Genomic DNA, 27,367 nt, shown 5'->3' on the forward strand with positions numbered 1-27,367 from the left:
CGTAGAGAGTAACGGGCACCTTCATGGGGCAACTCATCTGTGTGGTGGAAAGGAGTTCTCCCAGGACGAGCTCTCTCCAAGAACCCATTCCTCTTCTTGCACTAAGCGTGGAGCCCCTAAAGGGAACGTGAATACAGCCTGACGTGTGCAAAACACTGCTTTCTCTCTGGTAACATTTTCTTTCTTTCACAAACATTCCCTCTCTCGTAGGCGCCCTTGCTGACAAGAGGGGAAAAGAAAGACCAAGAACATTGCACGGAGAAAGGGGATGGGAAAAACAGATGACACCGAGAGAGTTTCTCCTGCTGGGATTTGGGAAAGCACCTGAGTCCAGGTGCCTCTTTTCCTCCTCTCTCTCATTGTCTGTGCAGAGACTGCTTGGGAACATCTTCACTGTTGTGCTGGTGGCGACACACCAGCATCTCCACAGCCCAGTGTATTTCTTTCCGGTGAATTTGAGCAGCTTGGAGATCTGCTATACTTCCATCAACCTGCCCAGGCTGCTGGCCAACTTCCTGGCTGGGGATGGGACCGCCTCTGCTCAGGACTGCATGGCTCAGCTCTGTTTCTTTGGATCTCTTGCAGTCTCTGAGCGTTACCTGCTGGCCACCACATCCTACATATGGCGTATGTCCTACAAGCTGGGCATATGTCACCCCATGCTCTGTACAAGCATGATGAACTGGAAGGTGTTTTTCCCACTGGCAGCTGGCTCTTGGCTTGGGGGAATGACTAGTTTCACAATCATCGCTTACTTCTCAAGCCAATTGAAGTTTCATGGCCCCAGCCCAATTGACCACTTCTGTGATTTGGTCTCTTTGCTGGAGCTCTCCTGTAGTGACACCAGGCTGCTGTAATGTCCGTGCGAGATGTAGTCTTGCTGGTTTTGTTCACTCTGGCATCCTATGTCTGCATTACAGATGCCACCCGGAGGATCCCATAGAGCACGGGGGTGCAGAAGGCCTTCTCCACCGTGTGTGAGAAGTGGAAGCCTTCTCACACATCACTGTGGTCAGCATTTTCTAAGGGACGCTTCTTGCCCTCTATTTGCTGCCTGGGACACCTCCACTGAGAAACCTGAACAAAATCTTCTCCTTTTTCGACACCATCCTCGCGCCCCTGGTCAACCCACTGTAAGCCTGAGGAGCAGAGAGGTCAAGCAAGCCTTGAGGAAAGCTATCAGGAAAGCTGTGGCCTGTACTGAGAGTGCACACTAGCTGTGCACCGCTGGCTACAAAACACTCCTATTTCTCCTCAAAACTGTAGGCATGATGTGGAGGGAATACATTATGTACCTGGTATATCTCTGGAGGTGTCTGGCTTTCAGAACACTTTTAGAAAGGCCGGGGGGAGAGGGAAGAATTCCTTTCAGAAACATGAGTCTTCACTAAAAGGTAGAGGAAGAAAATGTCTTTGCCGTATTCCTTTGAGGTAAAGAGAACATTCTTGCATGTGGGAACTATATACACAAGAACTATAATCTTCCTCCATAACATACCAATAAAGACCCTCCAGAAAGCTACTGGGGGTAATCAGGCATGTGCATCTCATCAGCAGTTTCAGCAACCTGGCAGTGCTCCTTGTAGAGACCACTGCTCCAGATGTGTGCTCTGAATTGCAGGTTTTGGGATTGTGCTGGCTGTGGTGGGGCTAGCCATGAAAAATGAGCTAGACATGAGAACAAGGAGTTAGAAAAAGAAAAGGATATTTGGGGAAGATTTTGCCCTCCCCCAAGTAGAAGTTCACAGTTCAGTTGCTGGAACTTCTTCATCTCATCTGTTCTTTTTGTTTTGTTTTGTTTTGTTCTGTTGTTTGGTTTGGGGTGTTGGTTTTTTTACAGTCATTAACCTTTACTGTTCTTGTTTGCTTAGCATTTGCAAAACAACCATATCTATTTGCAAATTTGTGTCTTCTGGGTGTTTAACACCTTTCTTTGAAAACCAGCCTATTCAGCTAAGGACAGATGGGGGCTTGTGTGACTGCTCAGAGTCAGAACCTGCGAGGAGCTCTGGCTTTTTAGTGTGAGCAAGGTCTGATTCATTGCCGGAGGGCTTATGGACAGCGGTGAACAGCATGTTTCTCAGGTGTCTGGCAGAGTGATGCGTAACACTTTCTCCTGGCCTCGGGTTATTCAGTTGCAAATAGGATGTGCTGATATTATCCTTCATGCTCCCTGTGATCCTCCTTTTAAGACTTTCAGGGCAGAACCTTTTTAAATTGTCCACCATGATGCATGCAGTCCACTGCAGCTCATTCCCAGGAGGCTGTCAAGCCCGGTACCACGGGATAATTCATGCATGAGCCTTTTTGCTTCCACTTCAGACGGGACAAACCAGATTTCAGATCATATTCCTGTTGAAAAACGGAATGCCCTAAGGGCCCAGAGAAAGGGGACAGGGGTCACCTTCCAGGAGACCAGGGTCTTCTGTGATGCACCGAAAAAACCTGATACCCAGGGTAACAATGATGTCCCTCCGAGCTGGCTCGCAGGAAGAGAGGGCTGAAGACAGAATTGGTGATGGGTCTCATCAAACGCCAACTCCCTGTCTAGCCTGTTGTACTTTCAGGAGTACCAAGTACTGGAAGGGCACGTATGTCATTTGCATACAGATAACGCAGTGCTATTAAAGGTCCTTGAAGTGGGAGGGGGATGCTGCATTTTTCACTGTTCTGCTGTCTCGCACGCTCTTTGTTTTACTGACATGTTCCTACGGATGGGAAAATTGCTGATAACAGATCTATTTCAGCCTGAGACCTGACCGAAACTAAACCATTAGTGGGAGCAACAGGGAGGAACAAAAAGGCTGATTAATCCTCCCAGAGTGCTCATGTGTTCTGTTTGCAATCCCAATGTCAGCTGGTCATTTCTCCTGGTATCAATAACAACACTTGTAAAAAGTGTCTGTTAGGCTATGATTGCCTTTATGCGTCGTGCATATCAAGAAGAGAGAAAAAGCAGCATCCTTAACATAAATGCAGCTGGTAGGAGTAGGGGTTCATCATCCAACCCTTTGTCTGGGTCTGAGGTAAATGTTGAGTCTCTGTTGGTGTTTTTGAGGGCTGTCTCTCTGCTGTGAGCTGACTGTGGTCAGAGCTGGGGGCTTTCTCCTGTGTAAAGCAGAAAAAGGGGCTGCTTTAAATCCCTGGGTGTTTGGGATAGGAAAAAAGGATTTCAAGCATGTGACCCAAGGGTAGTGAGACAAATACCTGAGAAAAATCTGATTAATGGTTTGTGAAACTCTTTGACAACAAAATTAATGGGAGCAGCGTTGGGGGTGGGAAGGAAAAACCTGCAGGAGCCAAAACTCTTTGGAGTTCTGTTCTTGCAGATGGAAATGTTTGGAACTTCAGGTGGAAGCTGCTGTAGCTGAGCTAGAGCAAAACCAAAATGGGAAAAACTGCATGAAAGCAGGATCATTCTGTTGTACCAAAAATCCCTAGTTCTATGCTGAATCAAAACAAGCTGCTGCTTTTTGTTGTGAACATGGGTGGTTTGCTTAATAAGCACCCAAAGGCTAATTCAATCTTCATCAAATCATTAATGCTCCCCTCCTTTGCATATGTGTATATGCAGATATCTTTCTTTGTTTCTGCATATCTGTGCAGTTCCGTACACAAAATACACTCCTGGCCCATCCTGTCTGCTCCTCAGCTGTGTTGTCTGTTCGTCATCACCCATCAACCTCCACTTTTCCTCACTGAAAACATCTTCATTATTTTCTTTCTCTTAGCAGATAAGGAATATAATTTTTTAACTCCCAGTGGAAGCTTTCAACTTTGGTGTCAAACAAATTTCAGAACATTTACAGAGCCCGTCACCCATGCCCTCCCATTCAGATCAAGTGGATGTGCTCCTTCCTTGTCAAAGGACTTCCTTTGCGAGAGCTGAGGTGAGATAGAGAGGCCTGTGGGACAGAGAGCTTCATCTGTGATAATAACAGCCTAACCTTTGTTGAGTTAATTCAGGAATGAAGCTGCCATTAGGGTATGGCAGTGTACTTCAGAAAGAGTTCTCGGACAGTTTTGGGTATTCTGTTCCCACAACAAGTCTTTTGCACTCATTCTACTATCTCATCAGCAGTTGTTACCAAAGCCATCTTACCCAGAGGAGGCTGTGTAGACTTGCTCACAAATTTTAATCATCATTACAATTCAAAATTAAAAGAAACGCAGGGGAACGAAATATAGATCCTTATATTCATTGGATCCATAGAGCTGACATACTCTGCAACAGCTGATTCATCAGGTCTGACTGAGAATTTGGGGCTCTTTTCATGACTCTTCACAAGATTTTAATTTTTGTGACTAGTTAAGATGCTCTGTGGTTTTCCATGCCGATTTATCAATTAGGCTGCTTTTTAAAGTTCTGCAGACCCTTTATGCCTTTTAAGTGGTCCATTTTTTCCCTAAAGATTTCATGTTGGATGAGCTGAGTTAATTGCTCCTTCCCAGCTACTAGTCTTTGCAAGTAACGGGCTTTATTAAACGCCTGTGAATGTGCAGTGGAGCTACCTGAGTATCTTCCCTCGGTCTGGAGCCACTCAGTTTGCTTAACAATAGCACATAGAGAGGTTTAATTATATGCTGAGTATAGACATTGCTGACAGATACTTATCTCCCTTCCCTCCTCAGAATATGTTTGTTATTTGGGATGATGATTTTAACATTGATGGCTTGTTCACAAATGTGAATATATTCCTTCCATTGTTGACTTTTCGTTATTCAGAGACTCATTGGTGGCTACTGAAGGTAATCCACAGGCCCTAAAGAGACCGAGACATGTGAGTATTATACTCTAAGTGTTTTAGGACAAGAAAAAGAAAGTATTTCAGAAAAATCTGTTGTGCAAGAAATTTAGACTGTTTGTATGTGCGGGCAGTTAGATTGCATGATAGAAATAAGGGTGAATAGAGACACAATGTGTTGACAATAACGTATTAGTAAGGTATTCCTATCCGAAAGCAGGAAGGGGCTGAAACTTGAATGACTTTTAAAATGTACTTAGCAAGGGAGGATCATGATTTCTACTCCCAAGTCAACTTAATGCTTATTTTGATAAGTACAAATGAAAGGACAGCCCCAACATTTGTACTTTTTTTTTGGAGTAAAACCAAATGCATGAGCAATTAATAGGTCTGAGATGTGACTCATATGCTCTTTCCTTCATTTAGAACTGCTTGACAACAACCTGTGAGGATGAAAAAGACCAAGGTAACAAAAAACTGGTGGCATAAATCTTCATAAATCAGATATTTAAAATATTTTCTGCATAGTCTATTTTTTAGCATGAAATAATTGCTTGGAAAGAGAGTGAATTCTTACATAAAGCTACATCCAGGACAGACTTATGAAGGCTCTGTATATACAAAAGGTGGTACACGTTTGATCTCTGTTTAAACAATAACATTTTTGGATAACTATTGCCATCTAGCTGTCCTACCTTCTGCTATGGAGAAACGCCTATGGTAAGGGGTAGTTCATGTTGCCTACGTCCAGATGGGGTTATATCACTTTTTGGCTGTACTCCGGGCTTCAAAGTAGGAGCCTAGATTAATTTTGACTAGACATCCATCTTTTAGGGGACATAAATTAGCGTAAGGGCTCCTGTAGAAATGTAACTGGTAGAGGGAATATTACCAGTATATATCACTGTCGATCATAAATTCTTCAGTTTTCCATGCAGTCTTCTAATGTAAAAGAGATCACTTTTTCAACTGAAAAAGTAGCTGAGAAATGAAACAGGAAAAGTATTATAAGGATCTCAAACCTCCTGGTTTCTTTAAAATAAATGTTAAAATCAATTAAAAAATGTCTCTTGCATACATATATTTGTATACATACCTATATGTGCATACACATGTATATCTATATATTTCCTCTTTCCTCCTCACATAAAAAACCCCTTTGATCACTCCTTTACTTGCTATATTTATTAATGCAGAAATATACATCGTGGAAGCAGAGGATGGAAAACCAGATTTTTGTGACTGAATTTATTCTTCTCGGTTTCCCCAGCCTTCAAAGGGTTCATGTTTTGCTCTTTGTGGGAGTCTTCGTCATTTACATTTTGACTGCCACTGGGAATGTCATCATCGTTGCCACAGTGGTGAATGACAACGCTCTCCACAAACCCAAATATTCCTTGGAAATCTGTCATTTTTGGGAATCATCTATGTCTTGGCCACTATACCCAAGCTTTTGGCCAGTCTTCTGGATGTCAAGAAGTCTGTCAGCATAGCTGGGTGCAAAGCCCAAGCCTTCTCCCACTTGTTCCTTGGTGCTACTGAGTTTTTCCTCTTCACAGCCATGTCCTTTGACCGATACATAGCAATATGCACCCTCTCCACTACGCCGCCATCAGGAGTGGAAAACTGTGTGCTCAGGTCTCATTTGGCTCTTGGATGGGTGGCTTTCTGATTGTCTTTGTGCAAACTGTTCTGGTATTCGGACTGCCATTCTGTGGCCCCAGTATCATCAGTCACTTCTACTGTGAGCTGGGCCACTGCTGAAGCTGGCTTGCACTGAGACCCACCATATTGAACGGCTTATTTTCACTGTCACTACAGTGGTTCTGTTTAGCACTTCCTTTTTGACTGTCATCCCCTACTTCGCCATCATTTTTACCATATTGAGGATCCCATCTACTACTGGGAGACAGAAAGCTTTCTACACCTGCATTGCTCACCTGACTGTAGTCATCATGCTTTATGGGGCGGTCATATTCATTTATGTCAGGCCAAGAGGGCACGCCTCACCAAATATGAACAAAGAGGTATCCCTTCTGAACACCTTTGTAACGCCACTGCTGAACCCTTTCATTTATACTTTGAGGAACAAAGCAGTAAAGACTGCCTTGAAATAAATCAGTGGCTAGAAATAAAATATTTGAGGTTAAAGAATGAGGACTAAAATGTTGACTTTTCTGCAGGCTCCTGTAGCAAACTGATTCTAGAAGTCTCTTTGGGAAGTACATATCAATAATTTTTATAAAGAAGGCAGATGATTTAGATTATAATTCTTCTAAAATAAAGAGGTTGAGGGGTTTGTGTTCATGTTTGTTGTGGCTCCACTGACCTTTAACATAGCAAAATCAGCATAGATCATCATAAGCTATCCTCTTTGTTATTTATGTTCTGCATCATTTATGTGATTTATGTGATGGTTATACAGTGCTTCCCTAATTTCTCATATGATTATTCTAATCAAGAATATTGATTCTCTCATTGCTTCAACTGATTGTCTGTGTAATTTGAAACATACGATTTCCTTTAATTAATCATTGTTTCAACTAAAACAAAGATTTATAGAAAATGTTTCCTGTGTGGTTAGACTAATCTCGGCTAAAGGGTAGGTATCCTCATTTAGATAGTCACCTTAGTCTCTCTTGTCAGTTCAACTTTGAATGAAAATCTCAGCTGGTATTCACTGGCAAAATGGCTTCTCATAAGGAAGTAATCTTAGGGAATTCTGGCCTTCTATTCTCAAGTAAATCAGAATTCCTTTGAGAAGAAAACAAAAAACAAACCCCTTTAAAATTATGGCTAGAGTTTTTATACCTCCCTAAGATTTTTATATGCATGTCTATCCTTGGAAACCTTCCACTCAGTAGGCAGCAACCATGAAGAGTCATTGAAAGTGTCAACCTTACCATATATGTTAGAAACTTGGACATTGCTGTAAATGCTGACCTCAGCCCTGGCCTCTCTCGGTGTAATAAAAGAATTGCTACCAGGGTAGGTGCTTTAAGAGGGTGTGCAGAAGGGAGTAAGCGTGGGCTTATAGGCAAGCGTATGCACTGTTTGCAACACACGAAAGTAAAGGGATGGAGGAATGGGTTTGCTTGTATGGGTATTTTGAGGAACAATAATTTGAAATAAAACTGTTCTTTTGAAGTAGTGGTAAAACAGATGGAAAGCTGTTATAGAAACAGGCAGGGAATCAGACTCACGTGAATGGATAGACCTGTTCAGAGACATCAGCATAAACCTACCAGATTTGGTTTTAGTGGCCCTATTTACCTCATTTACAATGTTTCCCCAGAAAAATTATGAAGGTAAGTTGGAAAACCAGACCACCGCGAGGGAATTAACCCTTTTGCAGTTCATAGGCATGTGGGAACTCCAGGCTTTCCTTTTAACAATCCTACTGATCACTTCTGTTTTAACCATGGTATCATCGTCATGATCTGGATTGATGCATGTTAAGGGATGTTATAAGCAGCCACCACCTCCAGCAGCTCCACAGCCTGGTGATTCCTCCTGCCCGGCCGCTAGAGCCAAGCTTAGAGGTCCAGGGTCTCCATCCCAGGTCAATGGCCATGGCTGCTGCTTTCCTTTTTGCAGGCTCAACCGGTAGCGAGGCTCAGTGTGTATCCCAGAGACACATGGACACACATGTACACATGCAAAAGGACACTGAGACGATCGGTCACACAGACTGCCACAGCCAAGGCGCTGCCGTCAACAGCACCAACACACGGGACCCACATAACACACAAGTGCAGACATCTGTGTCCCCGCCTCCTCTCAGGCTGTCAGAGACAGGAGACCACTAGTGCACACAACACTCAGGGTTCACAAGCCACATGGGTGTTTTCGGGTCCCCTGAGCATTGGTACAGCCCCTCTGTTCTCCTGGTACTGTCACCAAAAATCGGGAATGAAACTCCTTAACACTGGGTGTATTAAAGAGCAGGCATTACTTTATTCAGCGCCAGGTGCATGGGGGATCTCTCCGCCTAGCATGCACACCGTACGTTGCATCAACCATCCCTTACATGGTTCTTCAATATACATATGCATCACATTTCTTGGAATAATCATACATATTCATTACATTTCCCAGAACTAATTATAACATCTGCATAGTCTTTCACGCATTAATTTTGAGTCCTTTAGGAGCTTCTACAGGGGTCTTGGGTGGTTTCTAGCGGTCTCGGGTGGTCTCTGCAGGAGGTGAACTTTTCCTTACATAGTCACAAATTGGCTCATCACCACCCTTCATTACAGTTCCGGTTGTCCTTGTCTGGTTTCTGCTAGTTCTTATCTATCTCACCATGTGCTTGTTAGCTTAGGCCTTGTATGCTTGACGTATGCTTGATTAATCCAGCCATTTATCTCGCAACTATCCACAACAGTACCCCTGCCCAGATCCTGGCCCTCTGACCCACCTCACAGGTCCCCTACTTGCCGGCTGGTCCAGTTTGATGCTCCCTGCAAACACGCAGCACTCACACATCCCACTGGCACCTCACACTCCACCCAGGTACCAGCACGGACCCCCTGCCCAGCTGATACCCCTGCCCAGACCTGGGGCCTCCTACTAACCGGCTGGTTCAGCTTTAAGTTTTTTGGTGAATACACACACACCCTCCACACACACACGGTTTCGGGAAGATACAGACACTCACTCCCCACAGCAGCCAGCACCGGTCACGTGGGCTGTGACCTCTGCTCCTGCTTGTGGTGGGTTGACCCTGGCTGGACACGAGGTGCCCACCAAAACCACTCCCTCACTCCCCTCCTCAGCTGGACAGGGGAGAGAAAATATAACGAAAGGCTTGTGGGTCAAGATAAGGACAGGGAGAGATCACTCACCAATTACCATCACAGGCAAAACAGACTCGACTTGGGGAACTTAGTTAAATTTATTACCAATCAAATCAGAGTAGCATAATGAGAAATAAAACCAAATCTTAAAACGCCTTCCCCCCATCCCTCCCTTCTTCCCAGTCTTAACTTCACTCCCGATTTTCTCTACCTCCTCCCCCACAGCAGCACAGGGGGTCGGGGAATGGGGGTTGTGGTCAGTTCATCACATGTTGTTTCTGCCGCTCCTTCCTCCTCAGGGGGAGGACTCCTCACACTCTTCCCCTCCTCCAGCATGGGCTCCCTCCCATAGGAGACAGTCCTCCATGAACTTCTCCAACGTGAGTCCTTCCCACAGGCTGCAGTTCTTCACAAACTGCTCCAGCGTGGGTCCTTTCCACGGGGTTCAGTCCTTCAGGAACACACTGCTCCAGCGTGGGTCCCCCATGGGGTCACAAGTCCTGCCAGCAAACCTGCTCCAGCATGAGCTTCTCTCCACGGGGTCACAGGTCCTGCCAGGAGCCTGCTCCAGCGCTGGCTCTCCACGGGGTCACAGCCTCCTTTCGGCACATCCACCTGCTCTGGTATGGGGTCCTCCATGGGCTGCAGGGGGACAGCCTGCCCTCACCATGGTCTTCACCACTGGCTGCAGGGCAATCTCTGCTCTGGCACCTGGAGCACCTCCACCCCCTCCTTCTTCACTGACTGTGGTGTCTGCATACTTGTTTCTCTCACATATTCTCACTCCCCTCTCCGGCTGCTGTTGTTGCCCAGCAGGTATTTTTAACCCCTTCTTAAATATGTTATCACAGAGGCACTACCACTGTCGCTGATGGGCTTGGCCTTGGCGAGTGGTGGGTCTGTCTTGGAGCCGGCTGGCATTGGCTCTGTCAGACATGGGGGAAGCTTCTAGCAGCTTCTCACAGAAGCCACGCCTGTAGCCGCCCCGCTATCAACACCTTGCCATGCACACCCAATATCTGCTCCAGCTGCTGGTGCTGAGCCCCTCACTCACTTCACTCATGCCAGTCCCCCCAGTAAACGGTTTTGGGATACACACTGTTCCTGCCCCAGCAGCTGGAAGCTGAGAGCCCCACTGGCTCCAGCAGCTGGCACCGAGACCCCGCTCACTCTGGTAGCTGCAATGGGATCCCATTGGCCCCAGTAGCTGATACCAGAGGTCAGTGGCTCCCACAGTCTGACTTCAGAAGCTGGCACCAAATCCACTACACTGATCCCCCAGCGCTTAGTGATCCAGCACTTAGTCCCTGCAGCAGATGTACACAGGGGGTAAAGTGAGATTATGCAGAGAGGGTTATGAAAAGATTTAATAAGAAGACAGGGCAGACTGCAGCGGTCAAGCGCAGAGCTCAGCCAGACCAGCACTGACTGGCCCAGGTTTACACCCAACGAGCCTCTTTTATACCCCTTTTCTGTCTACCCACCTCTTTGTGGCTCCCAGCTCCCCCTCTGCACATTCCCTCAAGAGCTGACACGGTCCCACCGACTCCATGCAACATCCTGGACGCTCAGGTTTGCATCCTCATCAGTTGCAATGTCCTGGTTGCCTAGGGCTTCTTGAGAGCTCATCAATTAGTGTGACCGATGACGTTTGTTTCTGGTTATTGTCTTTGTTAATGCTAATTGGTCAGGTTTTATGACTCTATGTGTTTGTCTCCCTCCCTTTCCTTATCTTGCCAACTGTAAAAATAAATGTTCTCAGACTCGCTCCACACATCCTTACCAATTAGGGTGAGGTTTGTTCAGGTTTGTTCTCATCTTGGCCTCCCTTATCATGTGTCAGGTTTATCTCTGTATGTTCTTGTTTACGGCTCCTTTGACCAGATAGCCTTAAAAGAGCAGACACGCTCCTTCCACATTCCCTGACACTCCTCCACTGACCCGTAATACTGGAAGAAGCTGCACCGCTCCTCACTCCCATAGAGCCTGAATGGGCCCCCCTGTGGGCTGCACACATTGGGGCAGGAGCCTGACTCCTCTGGGCATTAACCGGGGCGGGGGCGGGCGCGCAAGGGCTGCGGTTGCTGGCCACCCCATCAGAGGCAATAGACATGAACATATTGAGACAGTTATATGAGACAGTTAAGATCAGTAACACCTCTGTAAGTGTAACAGTTCATATAGGCAAGTCCAATTGTTTGGCTTTGATAGCTGCATCTCTCCAGGCACCAGGTCATGGGATGTCTGCGGCCGGGTGGATCCTGCAGTTTTGTTCTCATTCAGGCAGAGCTGAGTGATCTGCACTGGTGACCTGCTTCAGGGTTAGCTCTGTGCTGACTGCTGAGTCGCAGTCAAAGACAGCTGGGCTTAATTCTTAGTTTTTGCAACCAGTGGTAGTTCTGCACCATTTGTAACTGTTGTAGGAATTGTACAGCCACCACCTCCACCATGGTAGGAATTAGGCAGATGCCACCTCAACAGGGCACATCCCTAGGTTCTGCTTTAATAAAAGAATCAGAGTTTCTTCTTCTGCTATGTTTAATATCCAATAGTAGTTACAGCTGGAGCTGGGTGCTTCCAAAGAGAGACCCCATCTGTGGATTGTTACTGGATTTTACAGTCTCTATAGGTCGCTTGATTTCCTGATAGCACTTCTGCTCATCCAATCCTGTTCGCACAGTCTGGGGTCTTCTCTTCTGGATTTGCTCTTGCAGCCTCCAGGCAGTCGTTCTGTCTGTGTCTTGAGACATTTCCTTATCTTTTGTTACAGAATATCCTGTTCTTAAATTTTTACTTACACTTCCTTACTGGTTACATTTCCATAGATAAAAACTAAAGTACAATCCATATGGCCTAAGGCTTTGTTTACTTTAGTCACTAGTGCTAAGCTCTGGCACAAATTAGTCTCTCACTACAGTAACATTAGTCCACATCACACATTCTTTCACAAATCGTAAGACATTGCTGTTTTCCTAATTAAGGTGGGCATTTCCCTTCCCATACCCCTCCATTTCCAGTGAACCATTGCTTTATAGCCAATATCATTATTGATTCGATAGCAGGGAGTTGTCTGTTACTTACTGGAGGTCTTGTGCATACTTTGATAAGCATCTCTTTTCATCCTCCAAACTACAAAGCCCAGTCACTAGGCCTGCTGTTGGAGCCATTTACACCTCCTATTATCCTTCTAATGTTCTGTTGAGATCTTTGCAACCTAATTCACCCAATTTAGCCAAGGATTTACTAGCACAGGTCCCATTTGAATGCCCACATAGTAATGCTCTAGAAGTCTGGTTACAACTTTATCACTGTGTACATATTAACAAAGGATCAGTCCCCCCTCACATAAGAATTATATATGCATACTCTCAGGAATACTAACAGCTCAACCACATCCTGCCAGTTACAAAACTGTTAAAGTATGTCAGGAGCAGCTGCCATCTCCAGCAGCCTCCTCCCAGAACCCCCCTGCCTGGCTGCTGGAGCCCAGCCTGGTGCCCCTATGCCAGGGGTCTCTGCCCAGGATGAGGGATGCAGCTGCCACTTTTTCAGCTGCAGGTTCAACTGGTAGCAAAGCTGAGCACATATCCCAGACACACACAGGCACAGACATAAAAGGACATTCGCAGACAAGGTGCTGCCATCAAACAAGGTGCAGTCATTTACAGCACCTACACATAGGACTTGAATAACACATGCCTTCATCAATTAGTGTGACAACCAGGTTTAGTTCAAATCACTGTCTCCCTTATCATTTGTTGGTCAGGTTTGTGTCCCTGCATGTTCTTGTTTATGGCTTCCTCCTATTATTATTATTATCATAATCCTTTTTTTTAATTATTGAAAAGGTTCTTGACCAGATACCTTTAAAGAAGAAGACATTGTCCTTCCGCATACCCTTACAGGAGGGACTAGCATGAGTGAGGTGAGTGAGGAGCTCAGTGCTGGTGGCTGAAGCAGGACCATGGATCCTATGACCCTTCATCTCTGAAGGGAAGTGTGTTCCAGCCTCTTTCACTCTTCCTCCCTCAGTATGTTGACCACTGCTGGCTTCAGGCTGGTTTCTCTCATACTTGTTATCCTGGTACTGGTATTCATTCCCAGGGGTTGTGGCCACAGTTTGAGAAACTCTGCTAATAAATAGCCTGTAACAACCCCCAGCTTCATTCTAGTCACTGGGTCAGGGCAGCAGAGACACCTGTGACTACCAGACACCTCTGACTACCACCTGTAGACCTCTGAACAACCACCAAAGAGAGACCAGAGGCAAGACTCTCTCAGAGATCAACAATTTAAACACTTCCCTGAATTCCAGACTCTATACCAAAGAAGAGGGGATATTCTGGGATCCCACATCATGGACCCTTAAACAAATGGGGAGCACCTGTGCAACTCAGTTGTTTTAAAGGAACACATTCTTCCTCCAAACACCCCAGGTCAGCTATGGCCCTTGCACGCCGAAACCTGGAAGAACATTGCTGGTTCTGAACCCCAGCGCTGAATTCACTCACTTGTTTATCTGCAGGAACACGTTTTGCCTAAGCCAGTCACCTGGGAGGAAGTCCTCTCCTCTGTTTTCACACATCTACAGAACATTTGTCTACATCTGAACTTGTCAGCATAATGCCTTTAAATCAGGTCGGAGAAATAAGGCCTTTGGGGATCTTCCGCCTCTGACCCTCCCTTAGGCATTGCTTCAGGAAGAGAGGACTCCTGCCTGCCACTTCCTTGATGAGATCTCCTCTAGCTGTAGTGCAGTACCAAGGGATGAGCTTAAAAATACAATTCAGTATCCTCACCCTAGGCAGCTGCTGCCTTACTTGCGTTGTAAGACACACACCTGGCCACCCAACCGTGGCCCCAGCTGATTGTGTGTCTCTGGATGGCCCTATGCCATGTCTGCCAGCCCAGTGCAGTCATCTGGGATTCCCTAGAGAGCAGCAACCCTTGAGGCACTCCTGAAGTGGGACAGGCTACCTCACAAAGGTAGGTTCATCTCAGGTGAACTGCCCACCAGCGTTGTCTGCTTCTCTCTGTTGACTACAGAGTGATCTGAGATAACTAGTTAAGACTTGACTAAATAGTACCTGCCTCAAGTTATGGGGCTGTGCTCCGCTTACAATATAAGCAGTCTCAGCTACTTCTTTTTCCTACACAGAAAATCCCCATCTTAGTTCTGCTCCAGTTATCACGAGGTTCCTGCATCTGCACGTAGTCATGATCCGTACAAATGAAGTGAAGCACTGCAGTACTCCAAGAACTTTTCAATTAGCCCCATGGTGACAGGATTTCAAATCTGCTAATTATTATTATTATAATGATCAGAAGCTCAAGGTTTATTTGAGATTTTGTTTTCTTCTTGCATCCCAGCACTTGCCTTAACACAGGCATCAGGAATCCTATAATGGAAGGTTGCTGGAGTCTTCTGCTAGAGGTAGGTTTGCACCCCCTGCTCCTCTGAGTAGAGCTTTGCTGTATTATCTTGTAACTTGACAGTGACATCTAGGAGCTTTTGTGAAGTTGGATCACAGAAACAGCAGGTTGCTGGAGGTATTTACTCTTTCTGACAAAAATACTGAAAAGACAACTAATTCCACGCACTTGCAATGACAGCGTATATACAGAGGAAAGAGAGTATCACTAGGAAAGAGAAAATGACCTGAAAATGCTTGCTTACCACTTGTAATATATCTCACTTAATGGAGACAGCTTCAGAGACACTACCCACATGTTGGGACAAGTCTGAAGGAAGACAGTCTGTGCTGCACCGTTGATAGCTGTCTTACAGCCTTTTAAAGTCTTTCAGACTTTTACCAGAGCTTGATCTTAGTCTTATGCTAGAGAGATTACTGAAGCAAAAGAGAAAGTTTGAATATATGTATGTGTATGCATGTGTGTATATATATCCTAACTCCTCAGAGTTAGTTCATAAACTCAATTTCAGGAGTGGTGCTTGAACTCAGGATGGAGTTCACAGAGGCTGCTACTTAGACCATTTGCACCTGAAGGCCTACAGCTCCCACATGAGGCAGGCCTTCAGGCTCTATTTCTGTTCCTGGAGGGCAGGTGACTCAGCCCAGAAACCGGTGGGAGAGCTAGCATGAGGGCACTGTGGATGGTCAGGAAATGAACGGAAGGACAAGGTCCGACCTAGCAGTGGAGAGCAGGCACCCCTTGCTCTGCCTGACTGTGCAGCCTGTCCATGTTGGTCAAGAGTAGATTTTAACCTTGCACAGAAGTGAGAGCTACAAGCAACTACGGCATGGCAGATGCATCTTGAGTCATCAGGGTTGCCTTTACACTTCTGTGTGCAACTTCTGCCTGTAGGTCTGAGTCTTTTCTGCAAGCATCTGGAAGCTATGGAGGGGCTTCGGAACACTTACTGGTAGAGGTTGCCATCTATGGTCTTTCTAGAGAAAGCACAAATGAACAGGCTCCTCCAGAGGCATGGTCAGTCAACCAAGAGAATGCTCTCACATGGGGAGGAAAAAATGCCCTCTGGAAAGACCATATCCCAGTACGCCCCTCTCTCCCCTGCCTCTCATTGACTGTAAGGGGGGCTCACCACATCATGTTTGGATGCTTACACTGCAGGTGCCTAGGAACAGGGAATGGGTGAGCTTCACACACACAGCTGTAAGTGCCATGGAAATTTGTCTGGTCTGTGATTTATTTGTTTGCAGTGGATTTTGTCCAATCCTGTAGAAAACAGAGTGGAATTTTTGAACAGCTGCAGTGATATTCCTCTCAATGCCAGTATTTGATTCTGTATGTGGTCATTCCAAAGCCCAAGGTGTTTTATAATTTCCCTAATTGGCCTTGTTGGGACAATCACCCTCTAGCCCAATGGAAAGCTTAGGAACAACAGTCAATGCTGTAGAAATATCCAGGAAGGACAGGACCCGGAGGAAGAAGTACATGGGCATGCGGAGGGTGGGGTGCACTGTGACCATGAAGATGAGAAGGTTCCCAATGATGGTGACGGTGTAAATTAAGCAGAATGTGAAGAACAGCAAGTGCTGCATTTCTGGGTGGTTGGACAATCCAGAGAGGACAAATTCAGTCAGCAGAGTGTGGTTTCCTGGTTCTGGTCCCTCTGTTGGCTTCATCTGGGAGGAATCAAATGGACAGACTGCCAGAGGGGTAGTCACTGCACCAAGATCGCTGTGCTTCAGCCAGTTACTCAAGTGAGGAGTCTCTTGGGAATCCCTGGAGAGCCACTGGATCGAAGGGTGCAACTCTAGAGCTGGCTTAGCTGAACAAAGTAAGAAGGCAACGACTGTGCGTGCTGAAAGCGCGTGATGTTAATGCTCTCTAAGTTTCATAGTTTGGGATAGTGACCAAGCATACAACTATGAGGAGTTGGTATTTCGGGGTTAGCTCCATTATGGGTGCATGGTTAATTGTGCTCCCCACAAATGTCAGGTCTGTGGTCCCAACTGGTTCCATAGGCGCTCTCTGCACTGAAGGGAAAGCCCAGCTGACAACCAAAACACCCACAGTCCAAAGAAAGCAAAACCAAACCAAAACAAAGCAAACCCAAATACCCTTTGTCCATAGGCAGGCAAAGGAAGAAGGAATAATTAGAAGGAAAGATACCCATAGAGAATGCTAAGAAAGTGTAGAGGGTGAAGCTCAGTACTATCTGCTTCATTAGTCACATTGCCTCATTACCCTGATGAGTGTTGCTGTGTGTATGATGCAGATGGGATATTCATGCAGCGCTGTGCCAGCCGTGGCAGCTTTGTGTTTTCTTACTGCCCAGAATGGGAAACTGATGCACAGAGAGAGAGAAGAAATTAGCCTGACACAGAGGAGAAAGGGGTCATTAATTCTGCGTTCTTCAGACTCGTCATCTCTTACTGAAGGGGCAACCAGCCACTGGACTACACTGGTAAATCTCAAGGCACAGAATGCATTTTGGCAGCAGAAATGTACCCACGTATGGGGACAGAGTGGGGAAGCACCTTTTCCACTGTACACACATGGACCTGGTCAGGAGACCATATCACACAGAGAAGGACACATCATCAAAGGAAGAACAGCGCATACATACCCTGTCATGATTCAGTCAGTCCTTGTACTGACTCCATCTAATTTCTCTTTCTGCTGTAACTCACAGAAGATGCCTTTTTGTCAGTGGATTTTTCTAACATGAACATGAAAGTGAAAGCTGTGGGACTGGGAGCCACAGATTATTTTAACTTACAAGCAGAGTAAAGAAGCTCCTAACATTCTCAGGCATTTAAAAGTCTGATGTACTTAAAGGAATCTTTCTGGTTTTGACTGCTTCCATTAACTAGAAATGAAGGAACACTATGTTATATGAAGCTCCAAATTTTGAGAGATACCTCAATATAACCTGTGCATAACAGAATAGAGAATGACATTAAAAATTCCCTGCAGTTTGTAATGGCACACATTCACACTAGTTTTCTTAACTTGTTAGATCCATGTAGCTGAAGTAGAATCTACCTAATTCTGCTCTCTGATCCCTTATGAAAGTTTCAGACTATTGCTTTGGTCATTAGCTGTTAAAACGAATAAAACTCAGAGCAGTCACTGTTTTACTGATAGGTTAGTGTTTTATTCCCTAATGCAGAACACCTCTCAGAAACAACTCTCACTTTGTGTAATTCTTGTTTAGTGGCTATGAGGACCTTTACGTTTTGGTCTTAGTTCTTCCTTGGATTTGCTTTATGTATTCACAATAACCATTTTGAAGTAAGTGTCCTACCTTCAGCATATCTGCCATCCAGTGCCTCCAAAATGGATCATGCAAATTTCACTAGAAGAGTTTCCTTTGTTTTCTTACATTAGGGACAGTGTTGGGCTGATGACTCTTACAGTCAGCTTACATTGCAGATTTTAAATTGTATTTTAAATGCAGATGCTCTCCTGCCACAGCTTGGATAATCTGTGACATGAGTACATGATATATTCCATGGAACATCAGGCATGTTTTCTCCGAAGCACCATAAATGGAATTTACCACACAGATATCATAATGCCAGTTGCCAAAGACTAAACTCATAGAGAAGAAGAAAAGGAATTTGTTAAAGTTGTTTCAAATTAGTTGAAATAGTAGCAGAATCAGGTAGTTTCATGGAACAGGTACAATGAAACTACATCATGCACATGTATTTTGACTTGCAAGTACATGAGAACCTACATGAGCATCTGCATGCTAGTTCAATCATGAGATTGCTTCTGCAGCAAAATTATTGTTTCCTTCAGAAATTACTCTAGTCACTGAGGATGTAGACAGCAGCAAGCTGGGCTTTAGTGCTATCCCAGGGTGCCTTGGAGTCTCAAACACCTTTAGCATTATTAAAGGATGTCAAGAGCAGCTGCAGGCTCCAGCAGCCCTGGCCCAGGACCCTCCTGACCAGCCACTGGAGCCTAGTCCAGTGCCTAGGGACTCGGGATCTCAGGGGCACAGCTGCTGCTATCCCATTTGCAGGTTCAACCAGTAGTAAAGTTAAGCACGTATCCCTGAGACTCACAGGACACACACACACAGAGACACACAGGCATGCAAAGGACATTGACATGGCCAGCCACACAGACTGTCACAGACAATACATACAAGACTCACATCACACACAAGCTCAGACAGACATGTCCCCTCCTCCTCTGGGGTTGGCAGAGACAGGAGGTCACTAGTGCAGGCACACTGTCACACTGGTTTAACCTCACTCTCCCCCCCCCCCAGTGGGATGGGGGAGAGAATTGGAAGAGTAAAAGTGAGAAAACTCGTGGGTTGAGATAAGAACAGTTTTATAATTGAAATAAAATAAAATAGTAGTAATAATAACAATAATAATAAAAGAATATACAAAGTAAGTGATGCACGATGCAATTGCTCACCGCCTGCTGACCGATGCCCAGCCAGTCCCCGAGCAGCGGCCCCCCCGGCCAGCTTCCCCCAGTTTATGTACTGAGCATGACGTCACATGGTATGGAATGTCCCTTTGGCCAGTTTGGCTGTGCCCCCTCCCAGCTTCTTGTGCACCTCCAGCCTTCTCAGTCCGTAGAGAATGGGAAACTGAAAAATCCTTGACTAGTGTAAGCACTACTTAGCAACAACTAAAACATCAGTGTGTTATCAACATTGTTCTCATTCTAAATCCAAAACACAGCACTGTACCAGCTACTAGGAAGAAAATTAACTATTGCAGCCGAAACCAGGACACACACACATAACATCCCCAAGATTCACAAGCACATGCACATTCGTGGGTCCCCTGAGCACTGGCATGACCCCTCTGTCTGTCCGGTACCCCTGCCCAGATCCTGGCCCTCTGACCCGCCCCATAGGTCCCCTACTCCACCAGCTGGTCTGGCTTAATGCACAATCACACAGCACTCACACACTCATCCCACAGGCACCCCACACTTGCAGATTCTCCCTGGGCACCAGCACAGACTCTCTGCCCACCTGATGCCCTTACCTGGGCCTCCTACTCACCGGCTGGTCCAGCTTTAAGTTTGCTGGTGAGTATACATGCACACCCCACGCACACCTAGTTTGGGGCAGATATAGACACTCCCTCCTGCCCCCAACAGCCAGCACAAGGCACAAGAGCTATGACCCATGGTCCTGCTCCAGCTGCCAGTGCTGAGCCCCTCACTCAACTCACTCACACCAGTCCCCTCAGTAACTGGTTTTGGGGACACATGCTGTTCTCACCCCAGTGGCTGTAGGCTGAGAACCTACTGGCTCCAGTAGCTGCACTGGGACCCCACTCACTCCCATAGCTCACACCAGAGGCCAAGGATGCCCACACCCCAAGTCTGACTCCAGTAGCTGGTACCAAATCCACCCACACTGATCCCCTCAGTAGCTAGTACTTGGTCCTTGCAGCACATGTACACACGAGATGGAGCGAGAATACGCAGAGAGAGAGTTAAGAAAAGATCTAATAAGACAGGACAGACTGCGGTGATCAGGCGCAGGGCTCAGCCAGACAGCAGTGACCAGCCTCACTTTGCACTCAACCAGTCCCTTTTAGACCCCTTTTCTGTCTATCTCCCTCTTTGTTCCTCCTGGCTCCCCTTCACCTGAACATCCCCTCATCAGCTGGCATGGTCCCACTGATCCCGTCCAACATCCTTGACCCTCAGGTTTGCATCCTTACTAGTTGCAAAGCCCCAGTCGCCTGTAGTTTCTTGAGAGCTCATCAACTGGTGATGTTTATTCCTGGTTATTGTCTCTTAGTGCTAATTGGTCAGGTTTTATGTCTCTGTGTTTTTGACTCCCTCCTTTGTATTATCACTCCAATTTGGCAAGGTCCTTAGTCAGAAAATCTGACTGAAAAATAAACATTCTCACACTCCATAGGGATACCAAACAGCTATCCTCTTAACATCTCTCAGTAACAGAAAATCGGCATCATGGTTCTCTCTACTGTAAGTCTCATGCTTTTCACAGTTCTCAGAAGCGAGTTTGGACCAAAATTGTATAACTGAATAGGAATTTATTTCCAACTTATTTCCAATTTATTTCCAGGAATGTGACTGACCTAAAATGTACATGAATGACTTCATACATCTGTGATATAAAATCCTGCCACTGACTGTCCTTAAATGCTCCTTGGAAAATTTGTAGAAAATGTTATGACTTTCATGAGATTAATAATTTCACTGGTTCACATTTTATATTTCTAGGGCTACAGGCAATCACAGTATAAGTTTCCTAATGCTCTAGCTTTTGAACTCCAGATTAAAGATAACCAAAAGAATAACTTCAGTAAAGTCATTCCTCTGAGCTTTCTTGAAATGCACTTATTACTTCTTGGTGCTGAGGGAACTAACCTACTTTTTACCTGCTAAAGATAGTTATTATCCACCTCTACCCATGATCCTTTCTAAAGATTTCTTAATATTCTCAGAACTAAGAAATGGTGCTTTTAATACTTCTTTTGAAGATTGGATTCATTCACCTGCCTTCAGATATCTAAAATGTAGACACCTGGTTTTGAGGTATTTGTCTAGGTTATTTTTATGCTCAATGGCAAGGTCTTCTACAGGGTGTTTAGAATCATCCTCAGGTAAATGAGACTCATCATGTTTTAAATTGGACTGTTTCTCCTCTTTGACTGTAAAGGGAGGCTAAAGCAATTGGCCCAGATACATACCTTTTTATTGTAGATACCTAAGTTAGCACCTGATTATTCCCATCCTATTTTGTGGCACAGTTTATTTGGTCACAATGTTTTCCACGTTATTGTTATGACTGGTTTTTGGGAACCACAGGAGCTGGTGGAAGGTAACAGAACATCAAAATCATTATTTCTGTTTTCTCACCAAGAAGTCAGGGGTTTTTTGGAAAGCAAATCAGAGACAATTGCATAGTTTTGATTGGGTAGATCCACCCTGCAAATGTAGTTTGTGGACCCTCAATTTTGACTAGACCTTTAGACATAGCTGCCCTATGTTTCAGGTCAGAATCCTCTTCAGGCCTGGGTTTAACTACACAGAGAGCAGAGCCATAGAATAAAGTCACAACATTCAGGTAGGAGGAACAGGTAGAGAAGGCCTAGTGGAATGTCCAAGTGGAAACCATTAAAGACTGATGTTCCTCAAGGGCCCATACTGGGACAAAATACTATTTAATATCTTCATCAGCAACCCAGACAGTAGGATTGAGTGCACCCTCAGCAAGTCTGTGGATTACACCACGCTGAGTGGTGCAGTTGATTCATTAGAGGGAAGGAATGCTATCCAGAGGGACCTTGACAGGCTTGAGGAGTGGGCCCATGTGAACCTCATGAAGTTCAACAAGGCCAAGTGCAAGGTCCTGCACCTGTGTCAGGGCAATCCCCACTACCAATACAGACTGGGGGATGAATGGATTGAGAGCAGCCCTGTGGAGAAGCACTTGGGGATACAGTGACAGGACAAAGGGAAAAGGTTTTAAACTGAAAGAGGGTAGATTTAGATTGGACATAAGGAAGATTCTTTTATGATGAGGGTGGTGAGCCACTGGAACAGGTTGCCCAGAGAAGTTGTGGATGCTCCATCCTTGGAAGTGTTCAAAGTCAAGTTGGGTGGGGCTTTGAACAACCTGATCTAGTAAAAGATGTCCCTGCTCATTGCAGGAGGGTTGGGCTAGGTGATCTTTAAAGGTCATTCCAACCCAAACCATTCTATGATTCTATGATTCTATGGTTCTATGATTCCATTATGATTCTATTATCTTTGTCTCAGTTTGCTCCCAGGAAAGCATATTACCATGTATCCTGAACTAATAGCCACTAATGGAAACTGGGGGGCCTGCAAAGTGATCATTGAAATCTATGCTGGGACAGCACTTTTTCAGTGAACAGATCCCTGGTAACTAAGAATAGATACATTCCTATCCCCACCTAGGAGGATCATGGTGGGGAGGAACGCAAACTGCTGGAGACTCCAAACTAAACTTAGAAATATCAGAAAGGCTTTTTTTTTTTTCTAATAGTAATATTAACTTTGTAGAGAGAACCAATAGGGACGGTTATTACTTTCTTTCTTCAAATGCAAAATGGAACTAGGCTATAATGCTAGAATGTTCTTTTGGGTCTTGCACAACAATTATAGAACTTTCCTGATTTACTTGATATCTGCCTGGGAATCTTAACTGTCACACAATGGTCAGTGAACATCAGCTCCATAACTGCATACAGACTGGCTGGCTTGTCTTTGCTGGATGCCAGTGACTCATCAGTTGATGCTCCCACAATGTTTCAGGTCTCCTGTCATAGCATTAAACAATTGTATTCAGTGATGCTGTTCCCAGAAGTTTTTTCCGCTTCAATGTTGTTGCTATGTTCTTTCTTGTAAGGGGAGTGGCCACTAGCCAGTAAATGACCAACTACAAACCATATTGACATTAGACCATCATGATCTAGGATGTATGTTTGGGAGTTCTAACGACAGATGACTGACTTGCTTGTTTTGCACAATCTGCTATGCAGATGGAGGTGCTTGTTCAGATACCTTTCTGTAGTCATGGAAACGTGAGTCTTCTTCTATAAGTCAGGATCACAGATACATGTCGTGGTTTAGCCCCCACCAGCAGCTAAGCACCACACAGCTGCTCACTCACCCCCCCACACCCAGTGGGATGGGGGAAGGAATGGGAAGGGTAAAAGTGACAAGACTTATGGGTTGATAAAAAGACAGTTTAACAGGTAAACAAAAGCTGCATGCACAAGCAAAGCAAAATAAGGAATCCTTTCACTACTTGCCATCAACAGGGAGGTGTTTAGCCATCTCCAGGAAAGCAGGGCTCCATCACTTGTAATGGTTACTTGGGAATACAAACACCATAACTCTGAACATCCCCCACTTCCTCCTTCTTTCCTCCAGTTTTTATTGCTGAGCATGACGTCATATGGTGTGGAATATCCCATTGGTCAGTTGGGGTCAGCTGTCCCAGCTGTGTCCCCTCCCAACTTCTTGTGCACCCCCCGGCCTACTCGCTGGCAGGGCAGTGTAAGAAAAAGAAAAGGCCTTGACTCTGTGCAAGCACTGTTCAGCAATATCTAAAACATCCCTGTGTTATCAGCACTGTTTTCATCACAAATCCAAAACATAGCCCCATACAAGCAACTTTGATTAAATTTAACTCTCTTCCGGCCAAAACTAATACAGTACAGTAAGTGTATCATGTTCTCTTCTCACTCAGCTTTGTGTAAACCAAGTGAGTGTACGCTGAAGGTAGTTGTCACAAGTCCTTTCCTTTTTATGAGTAATTTACTATTTTTAATAGAGTTGCACAGCCATAGAATGTGCATAGCTGCATGAAGCTTGGAAAATACTTTTGGGGTGACATGTTGGTAATATTCGGCACACGGGTCTATGAAACTAAATGCAGAATGATATCTTTAAAATTAGTCACAATGTTTACCCTAACTATCCTTCCTCCACCCACTTTCCTGTCTAGATTTTGATATATAAATCACTGTTACTGATTAAAATTGAAAGTGTAAAAATGAGGGAAGACTTTACCCCTGCACTTAGCTTTTTATAAAGGATGGAATGCTTTTTCCTTATCTTTAAACACTCCTGATGAGGACAACTGAAACTCCACAAAACTGAAAGGCAGCAAACACTTCCACTTCGGAATTTACCTCCTTTAAATGTTACTGTCCTCTCTCAGAAAATGCAAACTCTGGACATGGGATTTCAAATTCTCATCTGTTTTTCAGAAATCTACAAAAAATATTAGTCAATAACGTAGCGCAACTGAGGAGGTTTAAGAATGAATGACATTCTAGCTTCCTGGCTAGCTTCCTTCCTCCACGGCTTTCTAGGACTTGTATTCAATGGTTAGGCTAATTTTTACAACTTACAGCCTAGCACACTCTTCTGGGAATGGCTTAGCTTCCAGTTCTTGCTTCCTGGAACTACTTGTTCCACAGTGTTTCTGTAAAAACCTGAAAAAGTCCTAGGTACAGGGACTAAAACACCCTGAAATATGAAACTGAACACATGGTAGTCTATGTATTCATAGTATGTGAGACTAGCCTGGCACTCAGCAGGTCACCTCGTCCACCCAGACGAACCATGGCAGAATCAGCTCTAGACAATCTTGGTAGTTAAGTAGCTACATATGCTAGGCAATTGCCATAGCCTGCTACATGTGAGAGAGGTAGCAGAAAGACTCACTGGGCTCTTGACAACCCTCTTTGGTGCCCAGTGGAGGTGAAATAAACATTTCATATTCAGGCCTAATTAGTTATGTTAAGACAGATGGGGTAAACTCTTTGGCTCTAAGGAAGGAAAGACACACCTAAGTTCAATTTAATCTATAGAGAAGGCAGAGGAAAACATTTCAAGTCAATTTTACTGAGGGGAGAAAAGATAAAAAGCCAACCATCCAAGTAAATCCTCCTAGACATAAGGGAATAAATGCACAGATCGTATTTATATGGCTTACTGATTATTATGTTCACCTATAGAAGTTAGTGATAAGGGCCGCTATTTCTTTAACTTTTAATATTAGTCTGACTGTATTGGGCTTGCTCTTCAATAAGCAAACAGGGAAAAAAACAAGGACAACACCAGGTGTAGAATAAGGCACTTTCTCTATGTTGAGCTTGATTTTTCAGCTTTCATTTTGCAGAAAATTCTACTAAATTTTAAGTAAATATATTTTTTAATTTAAATTTTGCATTCGGAACAAGATTTACTCTCATCAGAAATAAGGAGAAACAGGAAAATATTCTATGTTTGCCTTATGTGATAAATATTCCCACTCACTAATCTGTATCTGAACAATCTGGATTCTGTTATGGCATTTCTGGCATTTGCCTGAGGCAGGGAAACTTACCTGTAGTGAAAGAAGCTTTCTAGAATTTGCAGACTTTGTGACAGTAATCATTGTTTTACTGGGCTCATTAATAAGGACAATCATCTCCTATATATATGTATCTTCTCCACTGTGCTGAAGATCCCATCTGCCTCAGGAATGCAAAAGGTTTTCTCCACTTGTGGTGCTTATATCTCTGTGGCCTCTCTATACTAGGGCAGAGCCATATTCACGTATATGAGAATTTCACAGACTTCTCTTGATACCAAGGAGGTTGTGAATGTGCTGACCCCGGCGGTTACACCTTCACTAAATCCATTCATCTACACCTTGAGGAACGAGAAAGCGAAAGAGGCCTTGAGAATTTTCTTCACGCACCTCACAGTATTTCATGAAGACAGGACTGCCTAAGCAACATAATTCATTCTCTCATGTCAGATACCTTCCTTGGGAAATGGTGAACTAACCTTCGAAAGAACCTTTCTCTTTCTTCACATCCAGACACGGGGGAAGCGTTTATATAGGCATTATGTTAGGAGTGAGACTCAAATCACTTCAGTAAATCTGTCAACCTTGTAGAGGTCTTGGCCAGAGTCAGTCATCTAGACTACGTTTATACTCAGTGGGGAGAGGTGGACACTTTTACAATTTAGATCACCTTGCTCTTTGCAGTGTATCAGAATCAGGTGAAACAGACCGTAGAAATGCCTGTTTTTCTGCAGTGACTGTAAAAGACATTCAGACCCCCAGACCAAGAATTCAGACACAGATGTATCATCTACTTTGACATCTAAACTTAGATGACCTGTATCTTACTACAACCTTGTAGGTATCTGCAAGGAGACGATAAACTGCAAACCAACTTATAAAGGCCCTGAGTGCATGAATAGGCCTTAATGCCCCTGCCCAGACTCTCCTACGGCCTCCACCCACACCCTCTGCCCATGGGCCCAGGGTCTACATTTAAGATCACTTAAGCTGGGCCTCGTATTGATCATGATCAGGAGACTATTGCACGTTTAGGAGCTAGTGATGCATGTAACAGTTCACCTGAGAAGGCCCAGGCCTGTGCTGTGCTGAACATCCAGCACGGCCTTCAGGTCTGTGTTGTGCTAAGGGAGGGGCCTGCAGGTACCAGCAGCAATACCACATGCGTGGCCTTGCCTGTGTCTAAAAGTGAAGCAACAAGTTCTCATGAGAACATCCTTTAGAACAGAGTTGTCTTCTTGTGAGGGAAATACATAGTAGATCGAATGACCAAAAGGGAGAGCTACCTCCACGGACAGGATTTACGCAGCACAGCTTGGGAAAATCCATCCCCTTCTGCATGAATGCAGGGTTCCCAGCATGGGAAGGGACATAAGATTTGCTCACTACCCATCTTCATTTTTATTGCATCCTATTAAAACAGCTCTTTTACTCAGCCATTTGTTGCTGGGCCTTTCTTGTTGAGATCCAGAAGGAACCCTGCATCGTCTCTCTCACCTCAGTGCCCCTCCAAATGCAGAAGAGATGACGCCCAT

The 27,367-nt window shown here is 44.8% G+C and overlaps 1 protein-coding gene across 1 annotated transcript; it reads left to right on the forward strand.

The window, feature by feature from the left end:
- Positions 1-5,965: 5,965 nt before the first annotated feature.
- On the forward strand, positions 5,966-6,862 carry LOC143169236 (olfactory receptor 6X1-like). Its single transcript, XM_076356509.1, is given in 4 exon segments — positions 5,966-6,131; positions 6,134-6,334; positions 6,337-6,492; positions 6,495-6,862. Coding segments are annotated over 4 exon segments (891 nt in total).
- Positions 6,863-27,367: the final 20,505 nt, after the last annotated feature.

The sequence above is a fragment of the Aptenodytes patagonicus genome, chromosome 20, assembly GCF_965638725.1.
Source record: "Aptenodytes patagonicus chromosome 20, bAptPat1.pri.cur, whole genome shotgun sequence".
In the NCBI taxonomy this organism is placed as follows: Eukaryota; Metazoa; Chordata; class Aves; order Sphenisciformes; family Spheniscidae; genus Aptenodytes; species Aptenodytes patagonicus.